Source organism: Protopterus annectens, chromosome 8.part0 (genome assembly GCF_019279795.1).
Source record: "Protopterus annectens isolate FY-2018-M chromosome 8.part0, PAN1.0, whole genome shotgun sequence".
In the NCBI taxonomy this organism is placed as follows: domain Eukaryota; kingdom Metazoa; phylum Chordata; order Ceratodontiformes; family Protopteridae; genus Protopterus; species Protopterus annectens.
Genome location: NC_056741.1, coordinates 1,268,573,178 through 1,268,585,401, shown reverse-complemented (window position 1 = coordinate 1,268,585,401; position 12,224 = coordinate 1,268,573,178). Strand labels below are relative to the sequence as shown.

At 40.7% G+C, this 12,224-nt stretch overlaps 1 protein-coding gene across 2 annotated transcripts in view; it reads left to right on the top strand.

Annotated features, from left to right (window-relative positions):
• ATP1A3 (ATPase Na+/K+ transporting subunit alpha 3) overlaps window positions 1-12,224 on the top strand; it is a 769,164-nt gene that overhangs the window by 744,766 nt on the left and 12,174 nt on the right. For both annotated transcript variants that reach the window (XM_044080787.1, XM_044080788.1), the window contains exon 22: window positions 11,320-11,411. In XM_044080787.1, the coding sequence (XP_043936722.1) occupies window positions 11,320-11,411 (92 nt within the window). The remainder of the gene's footprint in view (window positions 1-11,319; window positions 11,412-12,224) is intronic.

Genomic DNA, 12,224 nt, shown 5'->3' with positions numbered 1-12,224 from the left:
GTTCTGGCACCAATCATTTGTCTGATCTAGACCCCCCTCCCAAAGGATATCTACATCGTTGAGTGATTCAGTGATTGCCCCCAGCTTGCAGATATCGGCAAACTTTGCCATCCAGATTCCTTCCACATTGGCCTTGACTTCATAGAAGCATATTCTGAACAAGAGTGGTCCCAGAACTGAGCCCTGTAGCACACCACTAGTAACTGTCCTCTTGCTGGATCTAGATTCACCCACTTTAACCACAGGTGTCCTGTCCAAGAGTCAAGTTAGCTATCCATCTGGTGATGCATGGATCTCTGTCTAGTTTTCTGAGTTTATATATGATACATGAGTGGGGAATTGTGTCATATCCCTTGGCCAGGTTGGGGTAGGCGGTATGGACTGTTTTACCCCGATCCATGGCTTTACTGACTTTTTCAAAGAAATCCACCAGATTCAGTAGGCATGACCTGTCCTTGACAAAGCCAGATTTGGTTGGGTCCACCATTTGGAGGGTTCCTATGTAATTTATCAGGTCCATGATTATTCTTTGCATGGCCTTGCATATAAGAGTAGTCATACTTATGGGCCTGTAATTTCCCAGGTCAGTAGATGGTCCCCCTTTATGCAGAGGGATAACTGTTGCTATCCTCTGCTCTACTGGGACAAAGACAGTCTGGAGGCTGTGGTTAAATACAGGTCCTAGTAGGCCTGGTAAGTCCTGATTTAAGCTGCTTAAAAGGTAACCGGATATACTGTCAGGCCCCAGTGAAGCCTTGTTTTTAGCTTTAGAGCACAGTGTCAACCTGTTCTTTGGTAATAATTGGTGGTGGAGTGGTAGAGGGCATTTTTTGGTGGATATCTGGGAGTGATGGGGAGGTAAAATTTGAGATGAATTTGTCAGCCAGCAGATTTGCTATATCTTCCAGCTGAATATAGGCGATGCCATCTACAACTAATTCTGCACATTGTTAGGTGTTGCCCTTAAGACATGTCTACTTTGAAATCCCAACACCTATATAACCGACGTTCATTTACATGACATGAAAATAGCAAAAGCTGAAATACCCAAATGGGGAAACTTTCCCAAAGTAAACACTTGCCCAACATGCCCGTTTCGGCACTGTAGTGTGATCCTGGTGTGGGCATATATAGTTGGGGGTGTAGGAGGAATAGCTTTCCACCTAGCTGGGTTTTACTTACCTCAGTGTGTGTTTTGTTTACGTATGGGCAAGTGTTTACCTACCCTGGGAAAATTTTGCCATTCAGGTATTTCATCTTAAACTATTTTCGTCTCATGTAAATGAAAGTCGGTTATATGGGCATTGGGATTTTGAAGTAGATCCCCTTAGGACTGTAGACATAACTGAAAAATGCCTTATGGTTATCCTTAGCTTTGAAAGCTATTTTTACCTCAATGTCTGCTTTCAGAGATTTGAATAGTTCTCTGATTCGCTTGTTTAGACTATTGAGTGACTTTTTGCACTGTAGTGCACATTCCATCTTACTTCTCAATCAGGATTTTCTTTCTTTCTTTTGTTGTACAACCTATTAATACCAGGGGTCCATCAGGGTGGCTTTTTTGTTTTTGTGGTTTGACCTGGGTTTATTTCAGTCTGGTACTGCCATTTCAATGCAGTTGCTTAGATGGTTATACAGGGCTTTTGTGTACACTTCTACACAGTTTTCTGCATTTTCTGGATTTAGGGGAGCTTAGAAACTAGCTATGCTGTCCCTTAATAGGGGGTAATTTACCTTAGAGAAGTTCTTAAAAGTTTTTGGGGTTAGGTGGGGAGACTAGTTTTATATTTATTTCAAGGAAGACCGCTTTGAGATCTGATCTTACTACTGAGGACATAACACTAGGGGTTTGCAGCACTCTACCATATTTGTGAGTACCAGATCTAGGACATTTATTCCCATAGTGGGAGTGCAGACTAGCTGCTCCAAGGCATTTGAATTTACAAAGTCAAGAGATCTTTGAGCATGCATGTTAGTGGTTGTGTATGCCTCCCAGTTAATGGAGGGGTAGTTAAAATCTCCCATGAGTATGGTATTTGGCTGGATGGTGAGTGATGCAAGTAACTTCAGGTATGATGCATGAATTTCCTAGTTTATGGTGGAGGACCTGTAGCTAACAGGAATATGGTAATGGATTTTTCCCATGGTTAGTTGGACATGGAGTAGCTCAAGCATGTCATATTGTTCCACCAGCCTTGAGGTGTGCTTATCCTTTATGTAGATAGCTACACCTCCACCTTTTGCTCTTTCGTGTTCAGTGGGTGGTCGGAATGTATGAAAGGTGTTATAATCACGCACTGCCAGAGTGCTTTCTGAGGCTATGAACGATGTTCTAGTAACTGCATAGATGACAGCATTCTCCAGGGTAAGGAGAGATTCCATGGAGTGCAGTTTCTTATTTAAACTCCTAGCATTGAGCAGTAACACCTTTAACTTGTTCTGCATAGCTATTGTTATGTTGGAGGGTTTGTCTGTTTGGCAATGCCTAAAAAGGCAATGTAGGGGTGAATAATGTTTTAGCCAATATCTGAAAGCCTAGACAGATGAAGACCATACCTGGAAAAGCAATGTGGCCTGTCATCCATGTCCTCCCAGGCTGACAAGTATTGGACCCCTTTGAAATGACACCAGTAGCTAAGCCAATTGTTGTAGTTGATCATTTTCTGTTGCCATTGTGGCATCCTCCTTGGAGATGGTAGACTGCTGCTCAATGCTAGGCTCATACCTGCCTGTGACACCCATTCTCAGAGCTTAATCATGTCTCTGTTCATATAGTTCAAGGAGGTATATCTCAGGTCATTCACGCCTTTGTGGACTAAGACTGAGTCATACTGGTACTTAGGGGTAAGTGACATCAGTGCTTGTATGATCTGGCAGATCCTGGCACCTGACAGGCAACTAACTGTAACCTCCCCCCTTATCCAGCCTGGTAAGAGGGACATCAGTGTGTCTCACAGTGGAGTCTCTTATGACTAGAATATTGGCTTGTGGGGTGTTTTGTCTCGTGGGCTTGATAGCTGAGACACAGTGAGATGTGGCTTTATGTTAGGAATTGCCTTGTGTGCATGCAGAGTTTGAGGACTACAACTGAGAGGCCTTTGAGGTTTGGGTCAGTTACATGTGAGCACCTCTGCATATGTGGGTCTATGTGTGTGGTCCTTTGCAGGTGCAGTGAATTATGTGTGTGAGTCACTAGCAACCTGTTTGTTGCTTTTTGTGTCTGCATGTGAGAGTCTAGCCTCCAGTGTTAATGTGTGACTACATCTCTCATATACTATATTTGTCCGTTCAAGAGTTAGGTGGATGTCAGTGTACATAAGGCAATTGTTATATTGCCTCAGCATGCTCTTGTCCACCAAACTGGATGCAGAGATAGCAAGAAAGTGCCCATCTATGATTGCAGATCCTAATGTGTACTTTAAAGGATTGGAGTGGAGGGTGTTTGTAATGAGATGAGGGAAGGATGCTTACTAAGCGTAATTTGCAGCTAACATAACCAGTGGTGCTGGCTAGCACCAAACCATTATCCTGGGTGCTATAATAAGTTAAAGTAGACTTAAACACTCCTAACTAAATGTGTAAATGTTGCTCACTGTAATGATATTCATAGATGCTGCTAACAGTATTTTATAAGCACTCCTAGAAACTCGGATAAGATGTATGGCAATGTTCTGAACTGAGAAAACTGCAGAAAGATTTTGTGGGTAAAGTGGGTACTTACAAGAAAGTAAGGAAACATTTCTCAAATATGCAGATAACAGCTGATCTTCCAGGTGGAGGTAGGGGAATTTTCTTTCTTTTTTTTATTAAACATGTTTACTAAAGGTGGTTTAATTTGTATTGGGCTCATGTCATCCAGAAATTTTCACCACCATTCTGATTCTTATGTTAAGAAACAAATGGACAACTAAAAAAGGTGCGCCAGCAAGCAGCATCCCTGAGTACGCATCACCATAACATGGAAAATCTTATTGCTCAGGTCGTCTGTCACTGAACAATAACCCTAGAGCTCTCACTTTTTGTCCCACCCCCTTCTCCAACATGAGGTGACATCACAGTTTGTTTATATAAAGCAAGGGGGAGGAGGGGTGCGCTCCACCCACACACTAGTCAAAACCAGCAATTTCTATTTAGGAGAAAACAGTGGTACTTGTAGTTTCAGGTTTCACCAAAGTCCAGTTCAAGCAAATAGGATTCACTGAATCATAGTGTAATCCACAAAGTGCAGTGTAATAGTATTAGGCAGAATCACATAGGAGTCAATGCAAATGCTATTAATTACTACCTCATGGTTGTCTACAGCTATTCAGTTTTCATACCTCCAGCAGAAGCCCTACTTCTTCACCCCCAAAGAGTGGCTTACCTGCCCACAAAAGATGTAGTGATCTTATCCTCTTATCTCTTACTCTGTCACAGGACCAGTTATGAAGAGAAAATGTTCCTGGGGGTATCTTGATAAAACGATGGCCCAAAAAGTGTGGATAGCCCCTGTGACACTGTTTCCAATACCTCTAAACTGCCCAGAATTTAACAGATTGTCACATTTTTTGACTAATATTTTTGGTCTGTTCCTCATAAAATTTGTGTTTTTCTGGCAAATAATTGAAATTTGAAGTCCCTAAATAATGACAGACATTTGAGAGTCAGATTTCATTAGTCTTCAGAAAATGCATGCTAATGCAAAACCTGATATTCTAGTAACTTTATAAGTTTAAAAAAGCAATATTAAAAATATGTTCCTGATTTTGGGCATTTGACCCCCATTATTTTTGCCTTCTTTTCAGAATTCTTGTGGTAAAAAGTTGAGAGGTATGTATAATACAGAGATCTTTTCTGGAAATACTGCAGTAGTCTGCACTCATCTTTCTGAACCAAAGGTTATGACAGCAGGCAAAATAGATGACTAGTTAGGGTTCATAATGGAGTTGTAAGCCTTCTTTCTGATCTGACAGCAACCCCTATGCCCAGATACATAGCACTTATGTTACACCCAGTGCCATTCCCCAATTTGGCAACCCTAAAGTTGAGGAGCAAAAAAAAAAGGGCCCAGTTCTTATCCGGCTGGAACTCCAAACCATATCAAGTTTCTATACCCGCCAATGAGGAGCAGCAAAGAAAAGGTCCTAATCTTTTTTTTAAGAGTGTATTAAATCCTGACCACAAAATCATATTCATTTCTGTACCAGCTTTCAGAAATGCAGGTCTAGAAATTAATACCAGAACTGCACTACCAATCAATCGGTATTTGCCATTGCACCCCCAACACTTGGCAGCCTTGGTAGCTGCTCTCGTTTCCTCACCATAGCTATACCATACCTACTGCTCAACCTCTTAGCGCAAGAAATCTGGACAAAGCCTAAAATAAAGGAGGGTTAATGGCCCATGAATAGGGACAGATTTTAAATATTTCTGTAAAGCTAACAAGTTGCTAGAATAATATTTTGTTGGTATGCATTTTCTGAAGGATATGAAGTCTGCAGCTCAAAGGTTTGTCATTATTTAGTGGCTTCAATTCTCAGTGATTTGTCAGAAAACCACAGATTTTATGAGGAGCATACCAAAAATATGAGGCAAAAATATGGACATTCTGTGACAATCTGTACAGTTGAGAGGTCTATGCAACATTATGTGTGTGTATACTGCTGTGGGCTGATAAATGCAAAATGTGTTTCATGCACATATTAAAGTCCTTTGACTTGGCTGTCCTCTGCTGGCCAAAATATGAACATGCATTCTTTAGATTGTGCCATTATTTTCCTGTTTTCTTTTCAAATACAAATTTTCTCCTCAGGGGTTGTGTACAAGACAGGCTTCTGCATCTAGGCATAGTTTGGTTGTTCCAAGCTAAGCAAACTCATGCAGGAGGAAAGAGAAATGCATGACTCAAGAAGAAATATTAGTATCTACTCCTAACATCTAAAATGGGCTCATTGTCAGCGATTTCCTATTAACCTTTTGTACCTCCATTGAAAACCTTAGAAGTGTAACAGAGAAAGAATTCTGTAACTGATTGGGTTTGGGTTTCATTTTCAAAAAGGTGTCCTGTTTTAAAAGTAAACAAGCTGAAACAAAACGATTTTCTTCTTAAAATTTAATAAATGTTCCAAGTCTTTGACAGAGGGACCAAGGATGACAGTTGAATAAGCCATCTACAGCCTTCTACTTAGATGGCTTATTCATAGTCATAGGCCTGACTAGCTTGGTCTGCAAAGCTATGGAAAGGATCATCATGGACCTCATAAAAAAGATATTGGGGACCTACAGACACTGGATCCTACCCAGTTCGGCTTTGTTAAGGGCAGATCCTGCCTCTTAAACCTGGTCGATTTCTTTGAAACAGTCACCAAGACCATTGACGAGGGGTAGGTGGTCCACACAGCCTACCTGGACCTTGCAAAAGCCTTCGATACTCTTCGATACTATACCCCACTCGGGAATTATAGATAAGCTCACCAGCTTAAATATAAACCTCTATGTCACTAGATGGGTTGCAAACTGGCTCAAGGACAGAACCCACATGGTTAGAATTGCTGGAGCCACGTCAGACTCCAAACCAGTTACAAGTGGCATCCCACAAGGCTCAGTCCTGGGACCTCTCCTGTTCGGTATATATTTCTCAGAGGTACAGGCCAACACGGAAGGACTGTGGCTGACCAAGTTCACAGATGACTGCAAACTGGGCGCTATAATCGACTCTCCAGCCGACACAAGCATCCTCCAAAAGGGCCTCATAGAAACAGACAACTGGTGCCAGAGCCATGGCCTCAAGCTAAACACCAAAAAGTGTATAGTCATCCCCTTTGGCAAAAACAAAGTGCCCACAAATTACCACATAGGTGGTAATCCATTAAGTACAGAAGAAGTAATTAGGGACCTGGGGATCCAAGTTGATAGCAATCTCTCATTTGACAACCACGTGGCCAAAGTGGTTAGAAAAACATTTTATATAGCCCACCTAATCATGAAGGGATTCACATCTAGATCAGGGAGGTCATCGTGCCTCTCTACTCATCCCTCATCAGGCCCATAATTGAGTACAATGCCCCTTTTGGGATGTACCTTACCAGACACCTGCAGCAACTGGAAAGACCCCAAAAGTACCTCACCAAGAGGATCAAAGGGCTCAAACAGATGTCATATGCTGCCCGGTTAAAGAAACTCCAGCTCTACTCAGTGGCATACCGCCTGCTCAGAGGCGATCTGTGCCTGATGTATAAAGCCATGTCCAACCCGGAATTAATGGACATGCTGCACCTCAGAAAATCCAAATCCCATCGAGCTACATGCTTGAGAGACTTGAACCTCAGCACTGAAATAAATAGGACATGCTGGAGGGACAGATTCATAACCCAGAGGCTCCCTTCACTCTGGAATAAAATCCAAGTCCAGGTTAGGCAGAGTCCCTCATTGACTCTCTTCAAGAGGAATCTTGATGAGTGGATGGGGGATCGTAGGTTTACCCCGGGTATCACTTCTGTGTCACTGTTAGACAGAGGCACAGTATACTAACCTCAAAAAAGGGCATAGCAAAATTAATTTAAAATGGGTGGCGAAAGCCAAACACACTCTTGCTAGGCTTATAAATGCCCTAGGGCAGATAGCCTAGTATGAACCTATGAACCTATGAACCTATGAACTCAACTGTCCCTTTTGGAGGGACATTACTGTTTTCAGGTCTGATTTAGGATGTCCCTGTATATGGAGGTATGTCTCTTATTTTCTAAATCTCTGCTACTAAGTACTAACTTATTCATCTGTATTTTGAATATCTTCCCTAGATTTCTACCTGTACTAGAAAGCCCCTTTTGTTTCATGATTTATTATTTGACATCTGGAACACTATTAGTCATTGGTTTTGCTAATGTTAAATTTTCACTTTTTGTTACTCAGATATCTGCCTATTGTATTACTTATTGTTTAAATTGTTCTTTTATGTTAACTCTGGAAATTTTCTACCCGGGCCTCCACTGAAAAGGGGCTATTGCCCAGTCGGACATACCCAGTCAACAAATATCAAATAAATAAATACATTTTCAGGCTTGATTAAACCTTCAGAAACTTTTCTGAATCCCCCTCATCACATTTGATTTTTGAACCCATCTAATAGGTTCATAGGTGTATACTAGCATAATGACCACTACAGCCCTTATACGCCTAGCCATGCAGCCCAAATGTGACCCACAAATTAAATTTTTATAGGGTGTCTCTGGGATAGGAGTCTATCCCTCCAGTACGTCCTATTTATCGTTGTGGTGAGGTTTAGATCTGTAGAGCATGTGGCCCTTGAAGATATGTTTTTTTTTTTAGGTGGAGCATGTCCATCAATTCTGGGTTGGACATGGCCTTGTATGTCAGGGAGAGATCACCTCTGAGTAAGCAGTATGCAACCAAGTATAGCTGGAGTTTCTTCGGTTGGGCTGCATAGGGCATATGTTTGAGGCCAGTAATCCTCATGGTGAGGTACTTCTGTGGTGCACTGCTAAGTACTTAGAGCAATATAACAGAGTTTTAAGCATGCTTTAGCATTCTGCTTTTCACAGAACAACACACAGGTTCATTTTGTAGGCTTGCATGGAATACAATCACTAGTCATTTTTGTTTGTCTGATATCTGGGTGCCATTGACTTTGTACATGTTAATTAAGGAATATAATAAGGGAGGGAAGGAAACTGACTGTCAAGTAAGAAACAAACAGTAGTGATTATGGCAGAACTGTCAAGTGAGAATCCAGAAAACAATGAAGCACCACAAAGGTTAACATTAAATTTGGTTACATTTAATATAGCTCCACTGTGACTGCAGAACTGGATAAGAGGGCTGGTATGTCTGACTGGCAGTAGGACTGGTATAGTATAGTGGTAAAAAGTGATTAGGGTGAGAAAATCATTCACTGAGACCCAGGTAGGGCTGGGACAGTGGACAGAAGGTTGTTGTGTCTTAATGTGTTATGCTCTGTGTGATCAAAATGAACTGGAAAAGTATAGATCTACACACGACTGAGGTAGAAAAGAATTTGGGAGTTATCACTCCTAAACTGAGTCATATGAGCAGGCTGTGGCAAAAGCTGTTAGGATATAGGCTGCATGGAGTGGGGAACCAACTCAAGAGATGTGATGGCAATTGTTTTGGGTAGGTCACTGGTAAGATGACATCTAGAGTACATTACTCAGCTCAGGCAGCTGTACAAAGACAGGAACTTTAAGCTTGTGGAGAGAGTTTACACAGGAGAGACAGATTGGATCTATATGATAAAGAAAAGCTGACCCTACCAGACGTTTATGCTTAGAAAAAAGGGAGATGCTAGCATTATGTGACATCACAGAGGATTGAAGGAGTGGTGGTTAAGGCAGAAGGACTGAAGAGATAAAGCATTGCTGCCAGCTGAAAGAGGGTCATTTGTTACACTTAAGTAAATCTTTTGTTAAGGAACTTGTAGGGTTTCCCTTTAACAACATACCACTTGACTCTGTAATGCACAGAGATAAAGCTCTGATGGCAACTGAGATATCATGAGATCAAATAGCACTCCAGATGATGGAGCAAATTAGGGGAGAAGAGAAATTAGTCAAAACTGCACACTCGGGTCTCTCTAGGTGATTGATGTGTGTCCCAGGGGTGCACACTCCATTAATGTCCCCTGATGTAGACTGGAGGCTAATAGGAAGTGTCGGCTTGGGGGAGGGGCAGGGAGATCTGCAGGTGTATGTCCCTTGTAAAAGAAAGTGACAGTCTTCTACCATGGTTGTTGCATGTTCACCCCTTTTGTGTTACTGCGTATACACTGGAATAAATAGAGTTTAAAAGCATAGCCTCTCCGATGGCTGCCTGTATGATGCCCTGAACACAACTGCACTTTCAATTTAGAGAACAAAAAAATCGAGACACAGATGTTCACTGGGCAGAAAAAGGGCAAACTGTGTTTGCAAAATATGTGGTTATTATTACTGTAATGTTCTAAAATGTTTTTTATTACTATTATATCTATTTGCTACTTTTTTTGTATTGGGGATTTTGTCTCTTGGCCTCTGCTTAAAAGAGGCTTTGCTGCCCAGTCAGACTATCTCAGTAAACAGATACTAAATAATTAAATAAATGTCATAAAACAACATGCCCAAAAAAGTCATGAGATGAATCTAAACAGAAACTCAAACAGCTAATATTGAGTCTGTTGAAAGTGGCATTTGTCAGACTTATAAGATGGGTCACTTGTCTTTTCCCATCTACTAGCTAATAATTGCAAAACTTGAAGTAGTAGTTGTAGAAAATGTACACAGACCAGTTAGTACTCAGATGTTTGTTGCTTATATCACGCTGCTTTAAAATATATCTTGGCATCAAAATAGTGCTTTGAGAGATGGCTGCAGCAAATGTGTAAAGTGCCTTCCTTAAGCAGGGCTCCAGATAGGGGGAATATCAAATGAGTTACTGTTCTCATTTCACAAGTGATGCCTTTGAATTTCGAGTATCAATACCTCTCTCAAATTAACAGATATTCCATATGTCAGGAAACAGCACTACAACTTCCGATGTCTGGATAAAACAGAAATTATTTTTTGTAATATCTACAGTATTCTTATATATACACAAAAAAATCTTAGAGGTGTGCAACATGCGCTGTAAGGATAAATCCAGTTGGAAGGTTCAGGTAAACAAGTAGAATAAGTCACAGTCCATAGAGTTCATTAAAATCCAGGTTTAATGACAAAACAGAATAAAAACTGCAGGAGTAAGCGCTTTCGCGTTGTATCCAACGCTTCATCAGACATGTCTTACAGCGCATGTTGCACACCTCTAAGATTTTTTTGTGTTCATGATTTGTTCTTAACAGAGGGTGCTTTACCTGGCAATATATTGGTTTTTAATTCTACAGTATTCTTATATATGCCTGTTTTATTTTGTGAAGTGTAAATTAAATTTAATAAGTAAGCAAGTCCTTTCTGCAAGCATAAACTGAAGAAGAGTTAGTGTTTTATCAGTTTTTATCATTTTAAAAAGGTACCACCCACTTTGTTCTTTAAAACACCTATATAATTTGTAAATGGGTTGTAATTATTTTACTTTTAAAAAGACTAATACAGTAATTGAACTTATCAGTAACCACCAATAACAAGATGTATTTATATGTTCTTTACATACATTACACTGCATTCATGAAGTAAATGAAGTTATACTGCCAATGAAAGTGCTGGTTCATAACAGTCGTGCTAAACTGAGTTCTGTGGCTTCTTTTTTTTACACCCAGTCCGAGTTCCTTCCCAGTAGTCTAAGATGCCTCAGATTTGCATGTTTTAACCATTGTGTTTTTTTCTTGTTTTGCAGACCAACCTGGTGGTTCTGTGCCTTCCCCTACAGCTTTCTGATCTTTGTCTATGATGAAATGCGTAAACTGATACTGCGCAGGAATCCTGGTGGTATGTATGCATACAGTACTGATTTAGTGCATAACTTTTCAATGTGCCATGCATACACACACAAACAGCTATATGATAGGTATAAGGGGGTATGACAGAGCTGTGTACATTGATAACTGAAATACTGTATAGATAGTGATTACACTACCATTTTGCTGTGGTATAAAACATCTTTTTTGTATCCAGTTTATAAATTAAGAAATGAAATTAACATTGTCCAAAAGTCTAGCCAGTGGTTCGCTATAATCAATCCTGGCTTTTGAAAAGTAGAGCAGCTCTTAATTCTTGTACAGTTATGGGAGGGATCATGGGAGTTTGCCAAGATTACCCACATGTGTTTTCTTGACTTAGAGAAAGCGTATGACCATGTACCCAAAATTCCTTTGAGAACTTCTGTAATACTATGGTGTGCTGGGACCACTGCTATACACCATTCAGTCCCCATGTTTGAAAATTAAGAAACATGTTAGCAATTTCAGTAACAAAATGAACAGATTCAAGGTAGGCATTCTGTCTTGTCTACCTGCCAGTTTGTGATTGCAATGACCAGGCTATCAAGGTACAGCCGAGATTTGAAGAGTGTTCAGTTTGGGGACATAATGATTACACCTTTGTTGTTTGCAGATGATGCTGTCCTCTTAGCTTCAAGTATCTCTGATCTCCAGCATCCATGCAAACAACTGATTCAGTACTGAGTATGAAGCAGATGAGATGAAAATCTACACCTCCAAATCAGAAGTCATCTCTCTCTCTCTCCCAGAAAAGAGTGTATCGCTCTCTCCTGGTGAGGAGGAAGCAGCTACTTCAGATGGT